Here is a 12,894-nt window from a genome sequence, read left to right as displayed (position 1 = left end):
GGCTGTTTCTGCATGGGCAGAAAACAGTGCCCTGGGGACAGTAAAAACACCATCCCTAGGGCGCTGTTCGCACAGCTGCCACTGCTGCCATGCCAAAATCCCCAAAACAGCAGGAAAATGCTGTTTTTGAAATTCGCTCCCTGGGCAAGTTTTTTGAAAAGCGGTGTTTTCCTGCCAGTGCTGTGTGAAGTGCACCGGCAAGAGGGCGCCGCTTTTGGCCCCTCCAGTGTTCTGTTCACCTACTTCTCCTCCCTATGCAGCTCTGGACGGCTGGAGGGACATGTCCATGCTGCCCTCTGACCGGTGGAGGTCAAAGGGCAGCATGGGCGCGTCCCTCCAGCCATCCAGAACTGCGCAGGAAGGAGAAGTAGCTGAATGGGGTGAACTGTGGGCAGCTCCGTGTGGAGCTGCCTCTGCAATTCGCAGCAGCTTCGGGGCCGCCGTGCAGAAACAGCCATCATCACAGAGTTGATCACAGCTATGAAAGTGTATATTCCCAGAATCAGACCTAGAGAGTGATGGGACATGACTGCCCTCAGAGAGACTCAGGGTCCCCTTCATCTCAAACCTCATGTGTGGGTGGGGTCTGATGATATAATGGAGTCCAGTGATGTCACAGGGTGGACAATACTTCTAGTAGCCCTTCCACATACCACTGATTTGTGATTATGTGTATGTGGAAGGACTACTACTGCTACTTATGGAGTTTACCTGATTATAAAAATAAATAATAACATGGAGATGAATTACTGTTAAATGTAAAACATAATTGATGCCAGATTATTGCCTCCTATTTTTAATTTACATGTACAGTGGTTGCTATAAGCAAGTATGCACATAGAAAAGTGATTTCCTTCTAGTCATAACATAAGTCCTTTACCAAATGAATTAATGTACTTATTCTTCTCTTAAGAGACGTGGCAAAGCAGGGGATAAGATTCAAAATGGTATTGAGAAGTTAAGGGATAGAAGAGAGCAGTTAATCGGTATTTTAATTACTACTAATTAATTACTACTACTAAGACACACTTCTCTGCAGATCACTCTATTAAATATTTAGCAGGGTATAGTGATTAAAGTATTGGACTGGAATCTGGGAAACCCAGATTCAAATCCCCACTCTGCCACAGAAATATCTTCATCTTAATGTTAGATTGCTAATTTGAAATGAAATTGACAAACCTGATACAATTGACCAGTCTTGTGTCTGTGTCCTAATGTTAGGTGACTAATGCAATACATCACTAATACAATACAATACAATATCACTAATGCAATACAAAAAAGAGAAAAAGAATTAAAATACCTTCAGAAAATGAGGAAGCGTGGGAGGAGTCAATGGGTGAAGGAGACATTTGCCAACTACATGGGGGAGTGAAGAAGAGACAGGTATTTAGTGAAGTAGAAATAAAGACTGTTTCAACATGATTGCATGCTCGGGGGAAGCTGGCTCAGATACAGATGGGGGATATATTGTTGGGGGATATACGTTGGGGGATATAGATGGAGAGGGATATACGTTGTATATAGCGTTGTTATACTGTCATGATGTTATAGCGTCATGTCATGATGTTATAGCATTATAGCGTCATAACATCATGATGTGATGTCATGACAATATAATGTGATGTCATGATGTGATGTGATGTCATGACAATATAATGTTGACGCTTCTCTTATAACATCACATCATTTCATAACATCATATAACGGAAGCAACAATAATCATAATGTAACATCATGACGTTGTAACGTCATGATGTTATAGCGGTTATAGCGCAGTTATAACGCCATGTTATAATGTAGTTATACTGTTGTTCTAACGCCGTTATAGCGTTGTTATAACATCACGATTTTATAATGTTGTTATAGCATTGTTACAACGCCGTTATAGCGTTGTTGTAACACCATTATAATGCCATTATAACATTATTATCCAGGGGAGGGCGGTATAAAAATGCAACAATAAATAAATAAATAAATAAATAAATTATAGCATTGTTATAACATCATGATGTTATAGCATAATGATGTAATGATGTTATAGCATTATAACATCATAACATCATGATGTGATTTTATGACATTATAATGTTGATGCTTCTCTTATAAAGTCATAACATCATATCATTTCATAAGCAACAATAATAATTTCATAAGCAACAATAATCATAATGTACTATCATGATGTTATAATGTCATGAGCTTATAGCGTTATTATAGCGCTGTTATAACGCCGTTATAACATTGTTATAGCATTGCTATAACGTCATGATGTTATAGCATAATGATTTAATGATTTTATAGCATTATAACCTCTTAACATCATGATGTGTTGTTATGACATTATAATGTTGATGCTCCTCTTATAACGTCATATCATCACATCATTTCATCACATCATATAACGGAAGCAACTATAATCATAACGTAACACCATGATATAACGTCATGATGTTATAGCGTTGTTAAAGCGCTGTTATAACGTCATGTTATAACGCCGTTATTGCATTATAACGCTGTTATAACACTGTCATAATGCCGTTATAATGCTGTTATAGCATTGCTATAACGTCATGATGTTATAGCGTTATAACGTCATAACATCATGATGTGATTTTATGACATAATGTTGATGCTTCTCTTGTAAAGTCATAACATCACATCATTTCATAACATCATATAACGGAAGCAAAATAATAATGTAACATGATGTTATATGATGTTATAACTTTATAACATCATAACATCATGATGTGATGTTATGATGTTATAATGTTGATGCTTCTCTTATAACGTCATAACATCACATCATTTCATAACATCATATGAGAAGGAACCAGTCCACTGTGAAGACCAGAGCTTCATTTCTATTTATAGTGTTACAGCAGCCTGGGCAAGAATCAAAATTGAAGCCACAATATAGGATTGTAAATTAAAGAAAATTTATTGCGGTCGGACAGAGTTTTGTTCAGCAGAGGGGCAAGGCATCATAAGGCACAGCAAGACCCAAGGCCAAGCACTGGATTCAGAAAAACACAGACTTCTTATAGGATTTTTGGAGGTTACATCACAGATAAAGTTATACATAATAAAACACATGCCCATCAAGGTTCTTTGAGACATCTTGGCACACAGGTGTACACCTCTTAGTAACATTTCCTTATCTCTCACCAGGAAGTATCTCTGTATAGTCATCTTTATGCTTGGACAGAGTTTATGCTTGGACACAGGTGTTTGTTTGATGGCTTTTATACATATTCATTTTGACATTCCGCCCTGTGTCTGACTATCAATGAGGGCATTTTGAAACTGTTGACTTGGGAGAGACATTAGCATAGCTGAGCAGTTTAAACTATTCCTCTATATTTTATCTTAAAATAGGAAGATATTCTTTAACACAGTTTCTGTTATCAGCCGCTGACTTTCCTGGGTGTGTGTGGTAATCATTTGGTAAGTTATGTCAAATGCAAAGGGGTCTGTCTGACTCACTAACTATCTTTATCTGGTTTCTCTGCTCTTTCTATATCCCCCCCCCCCTTTGGTACAATCTTATCTATGTCTCAGCTAGCTTGTAATTCAGACAATACATTCAAAGAACAGTACATTTTAAAGAGGGAAAGAAACCTTTTACAAACTTTAGCACACAACAAACAATTTTACAAATAAAAACTAAATTCTACTAACAATATATATCTACCTAAAATCATATTTAAACAAAATTGTTTTTATTCATCCCTCTGGCTACAATAGATAAAGTCCTATTTTTGTCATAGAAAAGAGACTGAATATAAGGCTTATGTGAGGAAAAAGCTGTCCTTTGCATAATATTTGAAAGCAATTTTTTTAGAGAACTCGGACTTTGATGAAGCATTTGAATTATTCCAGAAGCAAGGTAAACTTTGCCAAAGACTTGTAGCCTCCTCATTTTAATGGTCTATTTTCTTACAAAGTTTAATTTAGTAAAATAAAGGAGGAGGAGGAGAGTGGGGGAGTTAGATTTATACCCCACCTTTCTCTCCTGGAAGGAGACTCGAGGTGGCTTACGAACTCCTTTCCCTTCCTCTTCCCATAACTAACACCTTGTGAGGTAGGTGGGGCTGAGAGAGTTCTGAAGAACCCAAGGTCACCCAGCAGGAATGTAGGAGTGTGGAAACACATCTGGTTCACCAGCTAAGCCTCTGCCACTCAGGTGGAGGAGTGGGGACTCAAACCCAGTTCTCCAGATTAGAATCCACCTGCTCTTAACCACTACACCACGCTGGCTCTGTTTATGAGTTTTTGTGTGTGTTGTTGAACATTATGGATTTAGTCCTGAGAATGTCATAGAGATATCTAAAGGCGAAATTATCATATTGAACATCCATGACTTGATTGCTTAACATGAAGTTTTAAAAGTAGCGGGGGGTGGGGGTGGGGGTGTGTGACTTGGCTTAGGACTGTATTATCTAGACAGAGGGTGGGAATAATCCTTTCCCTTGAATTGCTTAGCTTGGAGTCCCCAACCATTCTGAGCCTGCAGGCACCTTTAGAATTCTGACACTTGATGGTGGGTCCACGTTCTAACCATAAAATGGCCACTGCAAAAGGCAAAACCAATCACAAAATGGCTGCCAAATCTCAAAGAGTGAATACTCAGGGGTGTATTGCCCACGGAGAAATGTCCCCTGGCACACACCATGTAGTCATGTGGGGTGGGGGGTGCTGGGCGCCAGCCGGGTCCTTGCACATGGCCTTTCCTGTGGTGTGGCTCCCGGCAGCTCCCTCCATGCCTGGGCTGCACTTGCCGGCTTTGGCCCCGCCAGGCACCACATTGCTGGAGAGGCTGGGCGCAAGGACCCAGCCAGTGGCCAGTGGTTCCCTCCATGCTGGGGCATGCCTGACCTCTCCTGTGGTGCCCAGCAGGCCTGAAGCCAGCAACCCCAGCACGGAGGAAGCTGCTGGGTGCCGCACTGCAGGAGAGGCCGGGCGCAAGGACGTGCCGGATCTCAGCTTGCTTCGCCAAGGAGAGGGCCTTTATAGAGCTGCAGGCAAGCTCTCACACAAAAGGAGCCCTCCAGTGGCGAGAGGGGACTTGTACTGGTAGTTGTTGCAGAAGCAATGTATTTAAAATCTGTACGATCAATCAGATGTTCAGTGGCCAGTCAGAAGCCCTATTGGGCAAAAGGCCCATCTAACTCCACCTGCCTTTTTAACCCTTGGTGGGCACCAGGAAAAGTGTCCACGGAAACCATGGCACCCACAGACACCACACTGGGAAATCTTAGCTTACCCAGTAGAACCTCCCTAGTTGTTATTAGCCTCAGACTCGAAGTTGAGAGGGAGTGATTCCCCACCACCCGGCCCTGAGAACTGGTACTTCCATTTACTGGGGGAAAAGTAGTAGGATAAGAAAAGGACATATAAATGTTTTGAATTAATAAATTAATTCAAAAGAATTAAGCTACTATCATATTCCCCCATCCCCAAAACAAAATGGGGGCCCATAGCCTCTGTTTTAACATTAGGCAATGCAACAAAAGATCTTGCCTTGAGGTTTGATCCAACTAGTATTTCCACTTGGTGGGGACAGCCAGAGCTTGATCCATTTGCTTTGCCACCCCCCACCAAGTGTTTCTGTTTGAGGGAGGGCTCCAAAGGGGATGCCTTCTAATTCGCCTGGGATGGACTGTTCCTATACATCTTTCTGCCCACTTCCCATACTAACCAGATCTGTAGCGAAAGTGCTGGCGAAGGGAACTCATTGCATATTAATTGCCTCCTTCTCGCCCAGGCGACCATCGTTTCCAGACTTACTGAGGTTGGCCAAGGGACAGGTCCACCTGTTTCCACAGGTGGACGGTCTTCTTCTCCATCAATAGGAGTTAGGCCACAATACACATTCCCTTCAGTTAGCAGCCTGGCTGATCTGCTGATGACAGCATAAATGCCCCAGGTTAGGGAAGTCCTAGTGACCTCCACAAGATGGTCATATGAAGCCAAATGGAGGCAATTTGTGGCCTGGGCACTGCCACTATAGATCAACCCTGTAAATTGTTTGTTACTCTCCAGTGTTTGATTATTTGTTAATATTAAAAGAGCCTGGCTTGTCCAATTTGTCTCTTAGGGTGCATTTATCAGCCATTTCGGCCTTCCATGTTGGAATTGATTCTTCCTTCCTGTTTCCCAGCCCCTTTTATGCAAGATTCCTGTGGGGGCTGAACAATATCCCCTAGTCAAGGTCCCTGTCCCTCAATGAAGTTTGTCCCTTGTTCTATCCAAGCAAATAGGCATACCTTTTGAACGAATGGACACCTGTGATTTGTCTTTGTTGTCCTTTAAAACAGCATTTTTGGTTGCCGCCACATCAGCTAGAAGAGTTAGAGACCTCACTGCCTGATTAGGTAACCCTCTGCTTCTCAAGTTCCACCAGGATAAGTAGTCCTACACCCTAGCTTGGCTCACCTGCCAAAGGTGGTTTCTCCTTTTCTAGGGCAAGATATTGTACCTCCCACATTTTCCAGTTTCAGACTTTTAACCAGAAATGTTTTGTCTTTTTGTATTAGCACATTCTCCTTGAAAGGAATCAATACAGAGGTGGGATCCAATTGGTTCTCACCACTTCTCTAGAAGTGGTTACTATTTTTTTCTGAGTGCTGAGAAGGGGTTACTAAAGCAACCTCCCTGCGTCCTTCTACTTGAGGGACTGGAGGTGCAGTGTGCATCTTGGCAGCTTTAGGGGAGAGTTGATGGTTTCATGGACTCCTGGAGGCTTGAAGTGGAGCACGCTAGCCTTCCTTAGGCTCCTCCAGCAGCTGAGAGCCCGCCCCTCCACAGTCCTTTCCTTCCAGTTTCCTTCCTGTTTCCCGGGTAGCCCTGCCTCTGCCCATGCCTCCTCTTCCACTCCCGTAGTCCCTTTCGAACCAGCTGACACCGGCCTGCTGCAGCCCACTTTGCACCAAGTCGCCAAAGTTCGACTCCAGCCCAGCCCAGCCCGCCGAAGGTAAGAATAAGACTGGAGAGGCGGCGTAAAAAAACTTGGAAACTCCCCGGGGTGGAATGACTAGAAGCCGGGGGGCCAGTGGGAGAGTGGGCTGCCCTGCCCTGCCCTGCCCTGGAGAGACGAGGCTTCAGCCATTCTCATTTCTCTCAGACCCTGGGAGAACTGAGGCTTTGAATTGCTACAGTCCCTTGCTTGCTGAAGCTTTAGTTTAGCCATCTCCCTCTCAGATTCTAAATATTTAGATTTCCAATCAGTCTCTTTGTTAGTACCACTCTTGTCAGTCCCTGTACTTTCATCAATTGGTCCCACAATTTTATTGAAAAGCTTTCCCTTTTCATGCATCTCTTGCTTCAGTTTTCCTTTCCTGTTTACTAGAAATTTCTTTCTCTAAGGACCTCACTGCATGAAGGAGAGCAAAATATGGAACTTCTTTAAGTCCACTACTGCACCCTATGTTCCTTATTTTAAGGGCTGTTAACAATGCTTCATGCCAGCATCCCCTAAAGAATTGTTCCTGAACATAGAACTTAAACTCTTCATCAGTAATCCCTCCTTCTTCTGATATTTCCATAGCCAGAGTATGCAACCGATTTAAATATGCTGATGGGGGTTCATTAATGTTCTGATATGTCTCATAAAATTTAGCTTTCAATTCAGAAACTGAGACAATATTGCCATATACAATTTCTAAAGTAGCAAAGCACTCTCTTGCAGAAGCATCCCTCCCCGCTCCCAAAGCTATGGGCAATGCAGGAAGCAGCAAGCTCTCTATAATTTTCTTTCTTTTAATATTTTCAGGAACAGTGTCATCTCCTATTAATTCTCTTGCATGAACTCGCCAAGCTGAGTATTCTATTTCCCCTGCTGGTTTAGGTAAAATACCAGAAAATGTTTTTAATTGCAACTTTAAATCTCCTGCTGGAAACTTAGCTACACTGGCAGTTTGCAAAACTCTTTCCAGAAGCTGTTGCAATTCAAAGGATAAGTTTGCACAAGGGGTAGAGGTTGCAACTGAAATCCCTTCCTTCATGTAACTGTCAGTGTTCCTTTATCTCCCTGTGCAGAGGTTTTTGCTTCTTCCTAACTAACTGTTGCAAACTCTGCATCAATAGGAATTACATCCCATTTCCCTTGCAACTTACAGTTTATACATTGGTTGACTATCTTGCAAACAGAATTATGTGTTTCAAATTCACATAGCAACAACTCTTTCCCTCTGCCCTTTATCCTGTGCATTTTAGCAATTGCACCGTAAGTTTCCACAGCATGTTGAATATCCTCATTTACATCTCTTGAACTTATGTCCAGTGGCGTAACTATATGTCTCATAAAATTTTTAGATTGGAACATTAGATTGGGAATTTTTAGATTGGAACATTAGACGCTGAACGCCATTTATTTATTGTAATTTATTATATTTATCAGAAATGTTTTTTATGGTCATCGCTGCTTTTAAATGTTTTAACTCAGGGGTCGGGAACCTTTTCCCCTCAAAGAGCCATTTGGCTCACCACCAAATTTGGCTCACCACCAAAGAGCCATTTGGCTCACCCCCACCCCCCCACCCACTCGCTCGCCCCCGTCCGCTCCCCCGGCAACTTGCTTGCTCGCTCGCCCTCCCTCCCCCCACCCGCTCACCCCCCCCGCGGGCTGGAGATGTGCCCGCCCTGCTTCCTGCAGGGCAGGCGAAGAGAGGGCCGGCGGCTCCGCTCATGGAGCCGCAGAACAGCGGCGGAAGAGCCGCATGTGGCTCGCGAGCCGCGGGTTCCCGACCCCTGTTTTAACTGCTTATATTGTCTTCTCCTATGTTGTACACCGCCCAGAGCCCTTCGGGGATGGGGCGGTATAGAAGCTCAATAAATAAATAAATAAATAAATAAATAAACTAAGCAAACTGGAGCCCTGGGCAAAACCTGAGTTTGATGCCCCCCCCCTCGCGCGTGCCCAATGCAACGCGCACCCCCCCTTGTAGCTACGCCCAGTGGCATATCTAGGCAAACTGGAGTTTGGCGCCACCCATGGGCAGCCACCTTCCCCCACTGTGACCAAGCAATGATTTTTTACACCAGGTTGTTTCAAAGTCACCATCACGTTATAGAACATGCCCCAACTCACAAATCTGAACACAGCAATAAGCCATGCCACACAGCAGAAATAAATTTTTGAAAACATTTTCAAAATGCTTTCAAAATGTTTTATTACTGCTATGAAAACATTTTATGGTGTTGTATCCAGTCCCCCCGATTGAGGGAAACAGCATCACTTTCATTGTTTCAAAGTGATGCTATTTTGGGGTTGATTCTCCCCCACCCTGAAACAGCATCACTTTCAAATGTTTAAAGCGCTGGGGTCCTCAGATTTCTCCCTTTAAATCCATAATGTCGCAAAGTAGCCGGGGATTTAAAAGGAAAGAAATCTGGGGGGAAATTTGGGAAGTGCCTGCTGTCAGGGGCAGTGTCACATTGTTAGGCTAGCAGCACACCAAACTTTCAGGAGTATATTTAGGAGACTCTCCTAATGATAAATTTTCACACCAGGTTTGGTGAAGTTTGGTTCAGGGGATCCAAAAGTTATATGGACCCTAAAAGGTTAGTAGCCCCAATCTTCTGTTAGCTCCCATTGGAAGAACAATGGTGGATGATGGGGCACCCCTTTGAGGAGTCCATAGCTTTGGATCCCCTGGACCCAAACTACACAAAGCCTGGGTGGTATCAGTAAGAGACTCTCCTGGATGATACCACCAAAGGTTTGGTGAGAGTTTGGTTCAGGGGGTCCAAAGTTATCGACCCTCAAAAGTGTAGCCTTATCTCCTATTAGCTCCCATTGGAAACAATGCTCGCTTGCTCGCTCGCCCTCCCTCCCCCCGCCCGCTCACCCCCCCCCCCGCGGGCTGGAGATGTGCCCGCCCTGCTTCCTGCAGGGCAGGCGAAAAGGGGCCCGGTGGCTCAGCCTGCCCGGCCCCGCCCGAGGAGAGCGCCCACTCCCATGAAGCAGCGGGGCGGGCGGAAGCCACAAGCCCGGCGGCCTCACCGGCAGCGGGCTGGAGATGTGCCTCAGCCCTGCTTCCTGCAGGGCGGGAAGTGAAGGGGCCGGCGGCTCTCACGCTCATGGAGCCAAGCAGAACTTAGGCGCTGGGCGGAAGAGAGCCGCATGCGGCTCGCGAGCCACGGGTTCCCGACCCCTGTGCTAGCCTAAAAACTGCGCCCTCTGCAGGCCAAAGAAAAACACTGAAAATACAAAAAATCCCACAAACGAACCTGCAGTTTTTGTGCCCCCCACAGGGCTGCGCCCAGGGCAACTGCCCACTTTGCCCTATGGGAGGAACGCCTCTGCTTATGTCACATAACAAGACAGTTTTATGGGGATCAAACCCCCACTTGTTGCACACTTCCATTGCAAGCAATTTATATTTGCAATCTCACTTCCAAGCCCCACGCTGGTTGGGCGCCAATTTGTAACCTCTATCTGTGGGTTCTGTGGGGCAGAACTTGGAAGGCAAAGAACTAAATTTAAAACAAATATGGTTTACCTTCTTAACAAATAATACTTTTAACAATTAACATTTACAATTTACAGTCCTTTTAGGTTGCATTTCAAGTCCTTATATTTACAGCCTACTGATAATACCAAGTCAAATTCTTCTTTGCTGATGGTTGGCTTATGAAGACTTCAGAGGCTTGGTGAACGGGATTCAAGACAACGAAGGTCCCCAAAAGAACTCCCATCAAATACATACATATTAAGCCCCGAAACAATAAATTCTAACATTTACAACACAGCAAAAATAAACAACTCCCTTCCCACTAGTTCCCAACAACTTTGAAGTTACCTCAGCGGTGAGATCCAATAATTTTAACAACAGGTTCCAATGGTGGTGGGATTCAAACAGTGGCGTAGCACCAATGGGGCTATTGGGCAGGGAGGTTGCTTTAGTAACCCCTTCTCGGCATTCAGAAAAAAACAGTAACCACTTCTAGAGAAGTGGTGAGAACTGGTTGGATCCTACCTCTGAGTTACCTTAAACAAGGGGTTAAGAGCTTAGAAAGTACTAAATCGAGGTCCCAGCCTGGTAGCCTTGCTACTTCCAACTTCACCAGTTTTTGCAGCCTTCTGCTGCTTTGTGTCTCCACCCTTTTCTGGGTCAACCCATTCTGAACATAGGGGTTACACCAGCAGCTGGCCGCTGCTCAGCTCTGCAGTGGCAAAACCCAGAAGTCAGCACCGCTGCGGAGCAGCACTGAGGTCTGATTGGATGCCAACGTGGGGAGGGGGCAGACCAGGGGCATTCCCAGGGATGGACCTGATGTTAGTTAGCTTCCACCCCAGGGTTCACAGGCACAAGCCCATTCAGTCCAATTTAGGGTTTTCCAGCATTTTGGGGGGGAGGGGAGTTAAACTATTTTCCGCCTCCCAGCACAACTGGAAAGCTCTCTGGTGACAGTGGGGAATGATGAGAAGGCACTGGAAATGTGGTTTGGACTAGCAAGACTGAAACAAGTACATGTAAACTTGCTGTTACCAATATTTGCTTGGGCAAACGCAGATGCATGCAACACCCACCCTTCTCACAGATTTTACAAGTCACGTTTATTTCCACTGCCTCTGTGTAGGACTACATAAGGAAGCACCCCTTCTTAGAGGTATTCCCTCCTCCTTGCAGAAAACTTTACATTAAAAGAATAACACGCTCCGAAACTAGACGCAACGAGGGTGCAAGGGAGGAGTAACCTATTCCTATCCACCTTCTTACAATAAGGCCAACCAGACAGTCACAAGCCGTGTGTCGTTGCGTGTAGAAGAAACTCCTCCCTCACCTTCCGTCGAATTACGAGCGCCCCCTATGGGCATTTCCTAGCAGTTCTCCGCACTTCATTGACGCTGGGCAGACTCTTTCTCCCGTCCCATTGGCTGCACTTGCCTTTGGCGCCCATGTCGGCCCCTATTGGGCCGTACCAACTTTGAATCTCTGCTACCTACAAGACGGACTTGCAGAAAAGAGCGATTCCTGCTGTTTCGGTTCTTCTCCAATTTCTGGTTTAAATGTTGGAATTACTACTTGAGCCCTGGCGGGAGCGGAGTGTTAGGGACGGTCAGCACTACAGCGTCTCTTTTTTTTCTTTTGTGCCTCCCCTCTCTCTGAGTGTGAAGTGGTACGTTCCATGATAAGTAGATGAGGAACGCTTTACCGCCATTTTGTGTATCATTGCGAGTGGGGCGGGCACTGCGCGGTAAAGAGGAAGGCTGCCGCCGCCGCCAGTTCCTCTGCCAATATGTATATCAAGCAGGTAAATAGGGCCGGCTTCATATTTAATGCGGGGGGGGGGGGTACACTGATGCTTGACTGAAGGGGCTTGTCGTATGTGGGTGAGGGCGGCGGTGGCGGGCAGAATGTATGGCGGGCGCCTTCTGGGGGCGTCTCCAGTGTTTGCTTTGGAAACGGCTTTCCCCGAGGAGACTGTTGTGGGGTGGGTTTTTGTGGATATCTAAATCCTGCGTTGCCTCCCTACACCCAATCCTGGTCTTTTTAGTGGCCTCTGCCCCGTATGATGAGGCGAATGAAAAGATTACAGAATCCTTTTTTCTTAGTCTGTATGTTGACAGGAGGGAGTGATTGACATGAGCCCTTGATCCTGGTAAATGGCCCTCACTCGTCTTATTGCTAAACTGGATAAGTCACCGTTGGAAGTTTGGGTCCGGCCTGGGATTCTCCTTATAAAATAATAGTAATGATCTCAGGTGCCTGCCGGTGTGAATTTTCCTCTTCCAGATGCAAAAAAAAAAAAATCCTTTGTAAGATAGGATAATGGGAGGACCTGCAGACTTTGTCTTACAAGGCTGGTTCCTCAGAGATGAAAAGGAAAACCTATCTGTGTTGTACCTCTTCAGAGTACGGGTTAGCGCTTACAGCTGAA

At 45.0% G+C, this 12,894-nt stretch overlaps 1 protein-coding gene across 1 annotated transcript in view; it reads left to right on the top strand.

The window, feature by feature from the left end:
• Positions 1-12,110: 12,110 nt before the first annotated feature.
• Positions 12,111-12,894, top strand: part of SMC3 (structural maintenance of chromosomes 3) — a 34,448-nt gene continuing 33,664 nt past the window's right edge. Inside the window, exon 1 of the mRNA XM_048505395.1 lies at positions 12,111-12,267. Coding sequence (XP_048361352.1) covers positions 12,253-12,267 — 15 coding nt within the window. The 5' untranslated portion in view covers positions 12,111-12,252. The remainder of the gene's footprint in view (positions 12,268-12,894) is intronic.

Source organism: Sphaerodactylus townsendi, linkage group LG08 (assembly GCF_021028975.2).
Source record: "Sphaerodactylus townsendi isolate TG3544 linkage group LG08, MPM_Stown_v2.3, whole genome shotgun sequence".
In the NCBI taxonomy this organism is placed as follows: domain Eukaryota; kingdom Metazoa; phylum Chordata; class Lepidosauria; order Squamata; family Sphaerodactylidae; genus Sphaerodactylus; species Sphaerodactylus townsendi.
Note: the sequence above shows the minus strand (reverse complement) of the source record. Positions and strands in the feature narration are given on the sequence as shown.